Here is a 13,141-nt window from a genome sequence, read left to right on the forward strand (position 1 = left end):
ATCCGTTTTTTTGACGGATCAGTTACACTGATGCGTCAAAAAATCGGATCCGTTAGAACCGTTGCGACCATTTTTCCATCCGTTGTAACCATTTTTTAACGGATCCGTTTTTAAAAAAGGAGGATCTCAATGTGATTGGCTACTGGAAACTACTGGGAAACTACATATACAGTGTATTTACACCACATCTTTGAAAGGTTGTAGAGAAAGTGGCAAAGATAGAAGGGGTGCTGGCGAATATTGTGAAGATATGTGCGGATTTCACTTTTGAGGCTAATCGGTTGGCAGTCATCGTTCGAGACAAGGAGGAAGAAAGACTACGCATCCTGCAGCAGCGGCGGAAGAGAAGGCTGTGGATCCATCCTATCACAGCCCAACACATGACCCGTGGAGTTTATTCCACACTGTACATTGAATTGAGGGAAAATCCTGAAAGATTTTTCAGCTATGTAAGAATGAAAGCGGAAAATTTTGAAATTTTGCTGGGCCATGTTGAAGATACAATACGGAGACGAGACACCCAGATGCGCATCTCCATATCACCAGCATAGCGTCTGATGGTGACTATTCGGTAAGTTATTCTTTTTTTTAATGATTCTCATTCATCAGACTTAGAACTGTAATGTTGTTTTTGTGAAGTTTTTATTAATTATTGTCTTTTCCTTTTGTTAACAGATTCCTTGCAACTGGAGAATCATTTTCATCCCTACATTTCCAGTTCAGGCTTGGGATATCCACAATCTCAGGGATCATCAGAGAGACCTGCCGGGCATTGTGGGATTGCTTACAAGCGGAATACATCCCAGAGCCATCACAGGAGAGGTGGCTGGAGATTGCCCACAATTTTGAACAAATATGCCAGTTCCCAAATTGTGTTAGAGCAGTCGATGGGAAGCATATAAGGATTGTCAAACCTTATGGCTCTGGATCAGAATTTTACAACTACAAATAGTACTTCTCAATTGTATTGATGGCCATAGCCGACGCACACTGCAAATTTATCGCTGTGGATATCGGTGCGTATGGACGCGCAAATGACTCCCAGATTTTTAAAACTACACCAATGGGGCGTCGTTTGTATGGAGAGACATTTGACTTTCCACCGCCTAGACCTCTCCCTGGAACCACCGGTCCACCATTACCATTTGTGTGCGTTGGAGATGATGCCTTACAGCTTTCACCACACTTGATAAAACCCTATGGAAGTAGTGGACTGGCCCAGAGGAAGAACATTTTTAATTATCGCTTAACCAGAGCATGAAGAGTTGTGGAATGTGCCTTTGGCATATTAACTGCTAAATGGAGAATCCTACTAACTGCAATTAAACTGCAGCCTGAGACTGTTGATGATGTGGTGAAGGTTTGCGTGGTACTTCACAATTTTGTATTATCCAAAGAACATGTTTCCCTGGAGGATAATGTGTCAGAAACCACCTTGCGGGATTACCACAACACAAGTTTTCGCAGTCCAGTGGCAGTCTCCAGAATGCGGGACAATTTTGCAGACTACTTCATGTCTCCTCAAGGATCAGTTGACTGGCAGTACGAAATGGTGTAAAAAAAAAATTTTTTTCACACTTGTAAATATACCATGTTTTTTGTTTTGTTTACAAAACCTTTTGTACTTTAACCTCGCAGTATTGTATGTTTTGAAACGGTACCCCTTTACACATTTTCTACTGTTACTTTTACCATAACCTTGGTGGTTTTTATACAGTTTAAAAAAAAAAAAGGAAAGACAATAAAATTGTTTTTAAACCAAAAAAAGCTTTATTTATTTACAAGTTTACAAGTTCTCATAATTTGGGATGGAGATAGTAGCGGAGGGGCTGACAGGGCGGACCACGTCGATAGCGGGGGACAGAACATCACGGGGAGGAACAGAAGTGGAATGGGAGGTGAAAACATGAGGTTGGGCAGGGAGTAGAGGTACAGATGTGGAATGTGGGAGGTATGGTGAAGGTGTTGGTGGGATTGGGAATGGTGAAGTTAAAGGGGAAGAATGGAAAGGGGAAGGTAGGTACTGGGAAATACTGAGGGGGGAAGGAAGGAATGGTGAAGGAGTAGAAGTAGGATGGACGGGAGGAGGATGGACGGGAGGAGGATGGACGGGAGGAGGATGGACAGGAGGATAGACGGCGGCTTGAGAGGGGAAAGGTGTTGAAACATGAAGGGTAGGTGGAGGGGCTTGGGACATCGCCTGCGCTAGAGCAGTGTGGCAGCCTTGCATCACATGCATCTTCAGGTCAGGAGTTAGATTTTCCATGTGCCTGAGGACCGACTGAAAAAAAACAGTGTCTTGGTGACTGGTTTGCATCTGAATGCATCCTATCCAGACGACTGCTGAGTTCAAGTATGATTTTGTTAAGCATATTGTACCCAGCAGATGTTTGCTCACCCAAAAGCTTGATGGCATTCTGGAAGGCTGCATTCAGATGCAAAAACTCAGGCGCATCGCTCCTTTCCTGACCTCTCTGGTGCTGCCGTCCTGACCCCAAAGGTGGTCTAGATGTTGCGGCAGTGTCAGAGGGGTGGGGTAAAGGGAACTCTAACTCATCACCTGCAGCTTCAAGTGACGAAGTCCGCCCTGCTGCTCCAGTGCTGGTGGATGGGGCCGAGGGATCACACAAAAGGGAAGGTACAGATACAGAGGGGTCGACGTGGTCCCCGGTGGTGGACTCCTGAGAGATCGCTCAAGAGGGGTGTAACTCTGATGCAGGCTCCCGAGTGCTGCAGACAGTGCTGTTAAAGAAGAAAAAAAAAATTTTGTATCTTGATATTACAATTGCCCTTGCTGCCAAAAAAAATTGAAGGTTACACATTTTAACAGTTTGACTGAAAACATGTGTTGTTGAATATTTACCTTCTGCTCAGCAGCGTAGACTGGAGGAACGACAGGGCTCTGGCATATTTATACCTGCTCCTGCATCCTCTAGATCCACTCGGGGCCTGCATCTCCTTGTTAAACTCCCTCTTGAAGCGATCCCTGAGTGACCGCCACCGCACGATAACCCTGTTACCTGGAAAGATAAAGCAAAAATTGGTTACTATACAACACATTAAATCATGCTAACATAAGGTAATGAAGTGTCAATACTTACGCGCTAAATCCTGGGCCCCAGCGTCAAGTTCCTCCCGGTTCTCCAGAACAGCACTGCACACTTCATCCCATAGCCGTCGGGTGACGAACTGGTCAGCATGGCGGCGGTCCGCCATGTTCCACAGCGGCTCCTGATTTTGGACCTCTTGGATGAGGGTGTCCACATCTATCCCCTCCTCTTCCTCAGCCTGTTCGGGAGCACGCTGTGAAGCCTTTAAGAAAAAAATAAAATAAAAAGGGAAAGATTATACCACATGAATTTTAAAATTTACTGAACACCAAACCAAAAAGGAACTTATTCTTCGGTGACCGCCGCGATTAGCATTCCGATGACTATGGGAGGTGCTTTGAGGAACTCTAGGTCGAGCCCCGGATTGTGAAGACTAATAAAAAAATAAATAAATAAATAAATTATATGCTTGGATGGAGGCATATGTATTGTGTGTGCTGTGCTGTTGTGAACTCCGTTTTCAGGCTCCCTCTTGTGGTCACAGATGGTATTATGTGACTTTGGTTTTTTGGCTCCCCCTGGTGGTTTGGTTTATTATCCTGCGGGTCTGCTGGATCAGCTGCCTCGTTATTCACCAGGGAGGCTCCTATTTAGCTCTGCTTCACTTCCACTTGTTGCCGGCTGTCAATGTATTCAGTGCTATTCTGATTACTCCTGATTATCTCGTTTTCTGCCTCTTCAGGATAAGCTAAGTTCTGTTTGAATATTTTTTGCTCATCTGCCTGCAATATGATTTCTGTGTATGAGGAGTCTAGTCCAGCTTGCTAACATGTGATTTCTTTTTGCTGGTAAGCTCTGGGGTACGGAGTTGCTTCCCCCGCACCGTTAGTTGGTGCGGGGGCTCGAGCAATCTCTGCGTGGATATTTTGAATAGGGTTTTTTTTATTGACCGCACAGTTTCCTTCCTATTTTCTGCTATCTAGTATTAGCGGGCCTCATTTGCTAAATCTGATTTCATCTCTGCGTTTGTGCTTTCCCCTTAACTCACCGTTAATATTTGTGGGGGGCTATTCTATATCTTTGGGGTCTTCCACTGAGGCAAGTGAGGACTTACTTTCCCTCCAGGAATAGTCAGTTTCTCAGGCCGTGACGAGACGTCTAGGATTTTTAGGTAACGTTCCACGGCTGCCTATAGTTGTTTGCGGATAGGATCAGGTTGCGGTCAATCTAGTTACCACTTCCCCAGAGCTAGTAGTCTGTTCAGTTACTTAGCTAGTCCGACCTGCGATCCTTGCCACTAGGATCATAACACTGTGCTGAATGTTTGTGTTGGGTGTAGTGTGTTGTATGTGAGGATCTGTCTCTGCAAAACTTACACTATGCGCTCCCGCTCCTTGCATTTCTCCACTTCAGCTTCCTGTGAAAACAGAATAAATACATATACAGTTAGGTCCATATATATTTGGACAGAGACAACATTTTTCTCATTTTGGTTATAGACATTACCACAATGAATTTTAAACAAAACAATTCAGATGCAGTTGAAGTTCAGACTTTCAGCTTTCATTTGAGGGTATCCACATTAAAATTGGATGAAGGGTTTAGGAGTTTCAGCTCCTTAACATGTGCCACCCTGTTTTTAAAGGGACCAAAAGTAATTGGACAGATTCAATAATTTTAAATAAAATGTTCATTTCTAGTACTTGGTTGAAAACCCTTGGCTGGCAATGACTGCCTGAAGACTTGAACTAATGGACATCACCAGGACGCTGTGTTTCCTCCTTTTTGATGCTCTCCCAGGCCTTCACTGCGGTGGTTTTCAGTTGGTGTTTGTTTGTGGGCCTTTCTGTCTGAAGTTTAGTCTTTAACAAGTGAAATGCATGCTCAATTGGGTTGAGATCAGGTGACTGACTTGGCCTTTCAAGAATATTCCACTTCTTTGCTTTAATAAACTCCTGGGTTGCTTTGGCTTTATGTTTTGGGTCATTGTCCATCTGTAGTATGAAACGACGACCAATCAGTTTGGCTGCATTTGGCTGGATCTGAGCACACAGTGTGGCTCTGAATACCTCAGAATTCATTCGGCTGCTTCTGTCCTGTGTCACATCATCCATAAACACTAGTGACCCAGTGCCACTGGCAGCCATGCATGCCCAAGCCATCACACTGCCTCCGCCGTCTGCCTCCGCCGTGTTTTACAGATGATGTGGTATGCTTTGGATCATGAGCTGTACCACGCCTTCGCCATACTTTTCTCTTTCCATCATTCTGGTAGAGGTTGATCTTGGTTTCATCTGTCCAAAGAATGTTCTTCCAGAACTGTGCTGGCTTTTTTAGATGTTTTTTAGCAAAGTCCAGTCTAGCCTTTTTATTCTTGACACTTATGAGTGGCTTGCACCATGGAGTGAACCCTCTGTATTTACTTTCATGCAGTCTTCTCTTTATGATAGATTTGGATATTGATACGCCGACCTCCGGGAGAGTGTTGGTCACTTGGTTGGCTGTTGTGAAGGGGTTTCTCTTCGCCATGGAGATTATTCTGCGATCATCCACCACTGTTGTCTTCCGTGGGCGCCCAGGTCTTTTTGCATTGATGAGATCACCAGTGCTTTATTTCCTTCTCAGGATGTACCAAACTGTACATTTTGCCACTCCTAATATTGTAGCAATTTCTCGGATGGGTTTTTTCTCTGTTTTCACAGCTTAAGAATGGCTTGTTTCACCTTCATGGAGAGCACTTTTGACCGCATGTTTACTTCATAGGAAAACCTTCCAAATGCAAGCACCACACCTCAAATCAACTCCAGGCCTTTTATCTGCTTAGTTGAGAATGACATAATGAAGGGATTGCCCACAACTGTCCATGAAATAGCCTTGGAGTCAATTGTCCAATTACTTTTGGTCCCTTTAAAAAACAGGGTGGCACAGGTTAAGGAGCTGAAACTCCTAAACTCTTCATCCAATTTTAATATGGATACCCTCAAATGAAAGCTGAAAGTCTGAACTTAAACTGCATCTGAATTGTTTTGTTTAAAATTAATTGTGGTAATGTCTATAACCAAAATGAGAAAAATGTTGTCTCTGTCCAAATATATATGGACCTAACTGTATGGTTCAAAAACATATGTTACCAGAGATGTACCAAAAAAAATTTATGAAGAAAAAATATAAACACCTTAGGTGGCTGACGATGTGATGGGGGGCTCCCAGAAGAAGACATTATGGTTCCTGTTTCAAACTTGGGGGGCCTGCCTGCGTCTGTCTTGGGTCCCTCTTGGTCCCTAGAATCTGCAAGTATAAAGAGAGTTCTAAGCTACTATACAAAAGGATAGACGCAGGACTTTATACTTACATCTGTTTTCAAAACTTGGGGGGCCTGCCTGCGTCTGTCTTGGGTCCCTCTTGGTCCCTAGAATCTGCAAGTATAAAGAGAGTTCTAAGCTACCATACAAAAGGATAGACGCAGCTTTCGGGACTTTATACTTACATCTGTTTTCAAAACTTGGGGGGCCTGCCTGCGTCTGTCTTGGTTCCCTCTTGGTCCCTAGAATCTGCAAGTATAAAGAGAGTTCTAAGCTACTATACAAAAGGATAGAAGCAGTTTTAATTAGAATGATTATGTATTGGTATGCCAACTTTTTGATTCCCCCCCCACAAAAAATTATTACCACACCAAAAAAAAAAAAAGAGTGTTAACTTGATATGCTTGATGCGCAAGCTGCCAAACCCTCCACCTCCTGTCTCCCCCACAAAAAAAAACAAAATTCCTTGAAAGCAACACCAAAACTACTTAAAACTTGATATGCGCCATGCACATGCTGGTAAACCTACTCTCCCCCACAGACAAAGTATCAACCTTATAAAGAATTTCCCTCATTCAAAGTTAAAATACCAATACCCAAACATGTCAATTATGATTACCCTACAGTTACTATTTTCTATAACCAGATAACATTTTCTATACCAATGGTTTGCATTCCGCATTTGTATATAGAACCTTTAAAGCATGTATACCCGGTTTTAGATTTATCTTGAAATCTTGTCCAGACTACGGACAGTTTTGTGGAATTTTTATTACTATTTTTTTTTTTTATTAATTTTTTTTTTTTTTGAAAGTAGGAGCTACACTGCTCTTTATTTTAAATACCAGTACAGTATGTTAATGAATGAAAAATAACAAAAATGCAGGACACACACATCACACGGCATTTATACACACACACCACACACATGTTACAGTACAGCCATTCAAAATACCAGCACAGTATGAAAAATAAAAACAAGCAAGGTGGGCAGTCGGGCACACACACATCACACGGCATTTATACACACACACCACACACATGTCACAGCACAGCCATTCAAAATACCAGTACAGTATGTTAATGTATGAAAAATAACAAAAATGCAGGACACACACATCACACGGCATTTATACACACACACCACACACATGTCACAGCACAGCCATTCAAAATACCAGCACAGTATGAAAAATAAAAACATGCAAGGCGGGCACACACACACACACACAAACACACACACACACACTGGCAGAACTCATGCTGGATGGCAGTACTCACATGGCAGTCTCTGGCAGGGTCTTGCTGGCTGCTGGCAGAGTCTGTCTTGCTGGCAGGGTCTGTTTTGCTGGCAGGGTCTGTCTGTCTTGCTGGCTGGCACTTTGTTCTCTCTTGATGGCACATTGAGGAATGAGGCCCACCTGTCCTGTTTATATAGTTTTGGGGTTGTCTGGGCAAAGTATCTACTTTTTGGAGCATGCTCAATTGAAAAAAGCGGATTGGGGCGACGGATCCGCCAAATGACGGTTCGCGACGGATCCGTCGCCCATAGGCACCCATTCTATGAAATGGCGGCCGCGATGGATCCGTCGCGAACCGTCAATTAGGCGCAGACAAAAAATGTTACAATGACCGCCAATGTCTAGACAACGTCCGCCAAATTTCGACGGATCCGTCACATGGCAGATGGAACGGATGACCATCCTCCACAATTCGTCGCTAATGCAAGTCTATGGGGAAATAGTGGATCCGCCCAAAAAAATGGCGGATCCGCTATTTGAGGAAAATGGCGGTTTCAGATTGATGCCAAAAGACTGAAGTGTGAAAGAGGCCTTAGTCCCAGGGCATTTATAATGTTAAAGATGGTGATGATGAATGTAGTGCAGGGTGAATGGTGCAGTAAATAACTCTGAGGACACAGAAGGGTGCAGTTTCCACACTTTTACTCATGGTATGAAGTGCAGGCCGGAGCACTAGTTACAGATGACAATGGAGGTCCCTGGAGCCTGGGAGCAACTTAGGATTCACTTAAGGTACCTTCACACTGAGCAACTTTCCAACGAGAACGACAGCGATCCGTGACGTTGCAGCGTCCTGGATAGCGATCTTGTTGTGTTTGACACGCAGCAGCGATCAGGATCCTGCTGTGATATCACTGGTCGGAGCTAGAAGTCCAGAACTTTATTTTGTCGCTGATCACCCGCTGGATCGGCGTGTGTGACGCCGATCCAGCGATGTGTTCACTTGTAACCAGGGTAAACATCGGGTTACTAAGTGCAGGGCCGCGCTTAGTAACCCAATATTTACCCTGGTTACCATTGTAAAAGTTAAAAAAGAAAACACTACTCACATTCTGATGTCTGTCATGTCCCCCGGCGTCCACAGGGTTAAAACTGCTTTCGGCAGGAGCGCTTGCTAATGCTGCGCTGCTGCCGAGAGCTTGCTGAACTGTCAGCTCTGGCCGTAAAGCAGAGCACAGCGGTGACGTCACAGCTGTTACTGCCGGCACTGACACATTCAGTGCAGGGAAGCTCTCGGCAGCAGCGCAGCATTAGCAAGCGCTCCTGCCGAAAGCAGTTTTAACCCTGTGGATGCCGGCGGGGGACGTGACAGACATCAGAATGTGAGTATGTGGTGGTTTTTTTTTTTACTTTTACAATGGTAACCAGGGTAAATATCGGGTTACTAAGTGCGGCCCTGCACTTAGTAACCCGATATTTACCCTGGTTACCCGGGTGCTGCAGGGGGACTTCGGCATCGTTGAAGACAGTTTCAACTATGCCGAAGTCGTTCCCCTGATCGTTGGTCTCTGGAGAGAGCTGTTTGTGTGACAGCTCCCCAGCGACTACACAACGACTTACCAACGATCACGGCCAGGTCGTATCGCTGGTCGTAATCGTTGGTAAGTCATTTAGTGTAACGTTACCTTAAGCCAGACAGATTTCAAGGCCTCCTTACTGCGCTGTCCTCTGACGTCCTTATTGCCTAAAGCTATGCTCAGTCCTCTGTTCCTTATTGTTCTGAAGTACTTGCCCGTATGGCAGGCAGCTTAAGCCAATTATGGTGGCTCCGGGCTCTGATCTGCTGCAATGCCTTCTGGTGTCTGCTGCGCCAGGAGACCTGCAATCCCCTGCCCTCTGGATTTAGCTGCTGGGACTATTGTACCTGTCAGCCACTGACTCCGGCGTCCGGCTTCTAGCGCTGTACTCTGGGGTGAACCTGGTCACAGCTCCACCCCCCAGGTTCTCTTTTACCTCTCCTCTCTTCACTCCGACTCTCTCAGTTCCAGACTCTGACTGACGGACTCCTCCTCCAGGCCAGAACTAATAGAGAAGCTCCCCTGAAACTGGGTTTAGAGCTCCCCCTTTTGGTCTGGAGTCAGGAAACTGTTGGAAGTAAGTGTCATCTGGTCAGGGAAACCCTTCTTGCTTCCAAGCATGTCATCACCCCCCTGTGAGGTAGGCAATGCCACTGTGGCAACCAGACTCCTGGGGTGCCACAGTAACATCCCCTCCTATTTAACCCCTTCATTATTATATACACTCACCGGCCACTTTATTAGGTACACCATGCTAGTAACGGGTTGGACCCCCTTTTGCCTTCAGAACTGCCTCAATTCTTCGTGGCATAGATTCAACAAGGTGCTGGAAGCATTCCTCAGAGATTTTGGTCCATATTGACATGATGGCATCACACAGTTGCCGCAGATTTGTCGGCTGCACATCCCAAAGATGCTCCATACAAGGCAGGATGGATCCATGCTTTCATGTTGTTTACGCCAAATTCTGACCCTACCATCCGAATGTCGCAGCAGAAATCGAGACTCATCAGACCAAGCAACGTTTTTCCAATCTTCTACTGTCCAATTTCGATGAGCTTGTACAAATTGTAGCCTCAGTTTCCTGTTCTTAGCTGAAAGGAGTGGTACCCGGTGTGGTCTTCTGCTGCTGTAGCCCATCTGCCTCAAAGTTCGACGCACTGTGCGTTCAGAGATGCTCTTAGGCCTACCTTGGTTGTAACGGGTGGCGATTTGAGTCACTGTTGCCTTTCTATCAGCTCGAACCAGTCTGCCCATTCTCCTCTGACCTCTGGCATCAACAAGGCATTTCCGCCCACAGAACTGCCGCTCACTGGATTTTTTTTCTTTTTCGGACCATTCTCTGTAAACCCTAGAGATGGTTGTGCGTGAAAATCCCAGTAGATCAGCAGTTTCTGAAATACTCAGACCAGCCCTTCTGGCACCAACAACCATGCCACGTTCAAAGGCACTCAAATCACCTTTCTTCCCCATACTGATGCTCGGTTTGAACTGCAGGAGATTGTCTTGACCATGTCTACATGCCTAAATGCACTGAGTTGCCGCCATGTGATTGGCTGATTAGAAATTAAGTGTTAACAAGAAGTTGGACAGGTGTACCTAATAAAGTGGCCAGTGAGTGTACGTGGACTATAAGTTACTGCCGAGAGCAGGAGCTGACACGCCTCCGTGCAATGCAAAAGCACTGCAGAGTATTAGATCAGTGATGAGGGCAGGAAAAGATGATGATCCATCCTAGGACAAGGAAAAAAAGTAAAAAATGAAAAAAGTTTTAAAAGATTGTAAAAGCATTGTTTACAACATCACTAAATCAAGAACAAAAAAATGAAAAAAAAATTACATCAATAAATGCATATATTAATGTAAAAACAAAAAAGTACACATATTTGGTATTTCTGCACCCAGAACGGCCTGATCTACTGTATAAAACTGTGGAATAAAAGTTAAATGGCTTCCTCCAAAAGAAATATAGAAAACTCTGCTCTCCCAAATCTAAATGCCCCCCTCCTTATAAGCCACATAATGTGCCTCAACCACATTTAGCATCCACATGTTTGGCATTACTGTAGTGAGGAGAGCCCGCTTAATTTTCGGCATGTGTGTCTCCAGAAGCATGACCTGGGTACAATCTATGAGCACTACAATGAATGAGCTCTACAATGTACTGGGTGCTATGATGGCAGATTTGCAATTTTCACTCAGCAACATCCATTGATGCTTGTTTCTGTAAAATACCAATGGAAGCAAAATGATTGCTGTACCTGTAGATAAATTCTCAGAGGGGTGTAATTTAAAAAATGGGGTCACTTAAGGGTGGGATTCTGTCTGTACTCCAAGAGTCAAATAGTGTTCTTTCCTTCGCAAGTCTTGCTGTGTTGCTAAGCAGCACTGGACAGACACATATGGGGTATTGCTACGTTCAGCATAAATTGTGTGACAAATTTTGGTTCCATTTTTACCCATTTCCATAAGTTAAAATGTAAAATCTGGGGCTAAAACAACATTTTGTAGTAAAAATGTAATTATTTTTCCTTTATTGCTTTATTTCTGTGACACACCTGTGGTGTCAAAATGATCACTGCACATTTACATGAATTCAATGAGAGGTAATTTTTAAAATGGGGTTACTTATGACTTTTTTTTTGCTGTTCTGGCACCTCAGATTCTCTACCAATGTGGCACACACAAACTATAACAGGAAAATCTGCACTGTAATATGGCGCTCCTTCGTTTCTGAGCTTTGTATTGTGCCTTAAAAGTAGTTTTTGACCACATTTGGGGAATCAGTGTACTCAGGAGAATTTGTGTAACAACTTGTTCGTTTTCTCCTATTTTCCCTTTTGAAAATTAAAAATTAGAACATTTTAGTGGCAATAATCATAATTTTGATTTACTCATCACACTGATATATAATTCCGTGAATTGTGTGAAAGTTAAAAATGCTCATTATACCTCTAGTTAAATTCTTCAAGAGGTGCAGTTTCTAAAATGGTGTCATTTGTGGGGGGTTTCCACTGTTCAGGCACATCAGGGGCTCTGCAAACTCGACATGGCATCCTCAATGGATTACAGGCCATTTTTGAGCTAAAAGTAAAATGATGCTCTTTCCCTTTTGAGCACTGCGATGTCCCCAAACAGTAAATTTCCACCACATATGGAGCATTATTGTACTCAGGAGAAAATGCACAACAAAATGTATTGTATTTATTTTCTCCTGTTACCCTTGTAAAAATGAAAAATTGGGACTAAAGCAACATTTTTGTTTTGAAAAATCTTAATTTTAATTTTCATGGCTTAATGTTATAAATAATGTTTGAAGCATCTGTGAATTCAGCGTGTTCACCACACCTGTAGATAAATTCCTCGAGGGGTATAGTTTCCAAAATGGGCTCACTTGTTAGGGATTTCCACAGTTTAGGCACTTCATGAGCTGTGAAAACCTGACATTGGATCTGCTATCTATGGTGAGGTTATACTTAGCTTCAGATGGATGGCAGGTGCTACTTAAGGACTGACCTTGGATGCACGGCAGCTGACCCCCAAAGGGGCAAGCAGATGAAACAGCCAAGACTAGATGGACTTGATAGGTACAGGCAGTCACAACAGAAATACTGGGAAACACAGCAGTTTTAGTTAGGTACGACTGCTGTACAGACTGGCATGGCAGGAACATGCTGGCACGGTTGGTAAACAGACTAGCATGCCAGGAACAGGTAGGTATGGCTGGTATACAGACTGGCATGGCAGGTGGAGGCAGGAATAGCTGGTATATAGACAGTAAATAACCACCAGATGCATCGCTCATTTAAGGAAAAATTATCACTCCTCCAGCGCAAGTTTTATTGCCAACAGTTCTCAATCGCCTACCAAGTAGTTGCATTCAGAAACTGATAAGATTTTGGAAAAAAAACATAGGTCACTATACAGCTGGCCTCAGAGGAAGAATCCAAAAATAATTGCTTATTATTGTC

The 13,141-nt window shown here is 43.9% G+C and overlaps 2 protein-coding genes across 3 annotated transcripts in view; one reads left to right on the forward strand and one right to left on the reverse strand.

Annotated features, from left to right (window-relative positions):
• CSRP1 (cysteine and glycine rich protein 1) overlaps positions 1–13,141 on the forward strand; it is a 178,309-nt gene that overhangs the window by 20,093 nt on the left and 145,075 nt on the right. The window lies entirely within an intron of this gene.
• On the reverse strand, positions 1,757–7,099 carry LOC143818141 (uncharacterized). 2 transcript variants are annotated; one of them, XM_077299549.1, is made up of 6 exons: positions 6,538–7,099; positions 6,403–6,466; positions 4,427–4,467; positions 3,102–3,312; positions 2,864–3,020; positions 1,757–2,742 (listed from the first exon to the last, which is right to left on the reverse strand). In XM_077299549.1, exons 3-6 carry the CDS (start codon positions 4,448–4,450, stop codon positions 2,694–2,696), a joined length of 441 nt encoding a protein of 146 aa, XP_077155664.1. In that variant the 5' UTR covers positions 4,451–4,467; positions 6,403–6,466; positions 6,538–7,099; the 3' UTR covers positions 1,757–2,693. The 2 variants fall into 2 exon arrangements, with proteins under 2 accessions (XP_077155664.1, XP_077155665.1); XM_077299550.1 differs by lacking the exons at positions 6,403–6,466; positions 6,538–7,099 and adding an exon at positions 6,226–6,338 and having other exon boundaries at positions 2,715–3,020.

The sequence above is a fragment of the Ranitomeya variabilis genome, chromosome 3, assembly GCF_051348905.1.
Source record: "Ranitomeya variabilis isolate aRanVar5 chromosome 3, aRanVar5.hap1, whole genome shotgun sequence".
NCBI classification, from domain to species: Eukaryota; Metazoa; Chordata; class Amphibia; order Anura; family Dendrobatidae; genus Ranitomeya; species Ranitomeya variabilis.

What these genes read in the sequence shown, in the direction of transcription:
- LOC143818141 (XM_077299549.1), bottom strand. Translation starts at nt 4,450, where the DNA reads ATGCAAGGAGCGGGAGCGCATAGT. An exon ending in AAGGAGCGGGAGCGCATAGT is followed by an intron (nt 3,313 to 4,426) that starts GTAAGTTTTGCA and finishes TTTTTCTTAAAG; the next exon opens with GCTTCACAGCGTGCTCCCGA. An exon ending in TGGGGCCCAGGATTTAGCGC is followed by an intron (nt 3,021 to 3,101) that starts GTAAGTATTGAC and finishes TTATCTTTCCAG; the next exon opens with GTAACAGGGTTATCGTGCGG.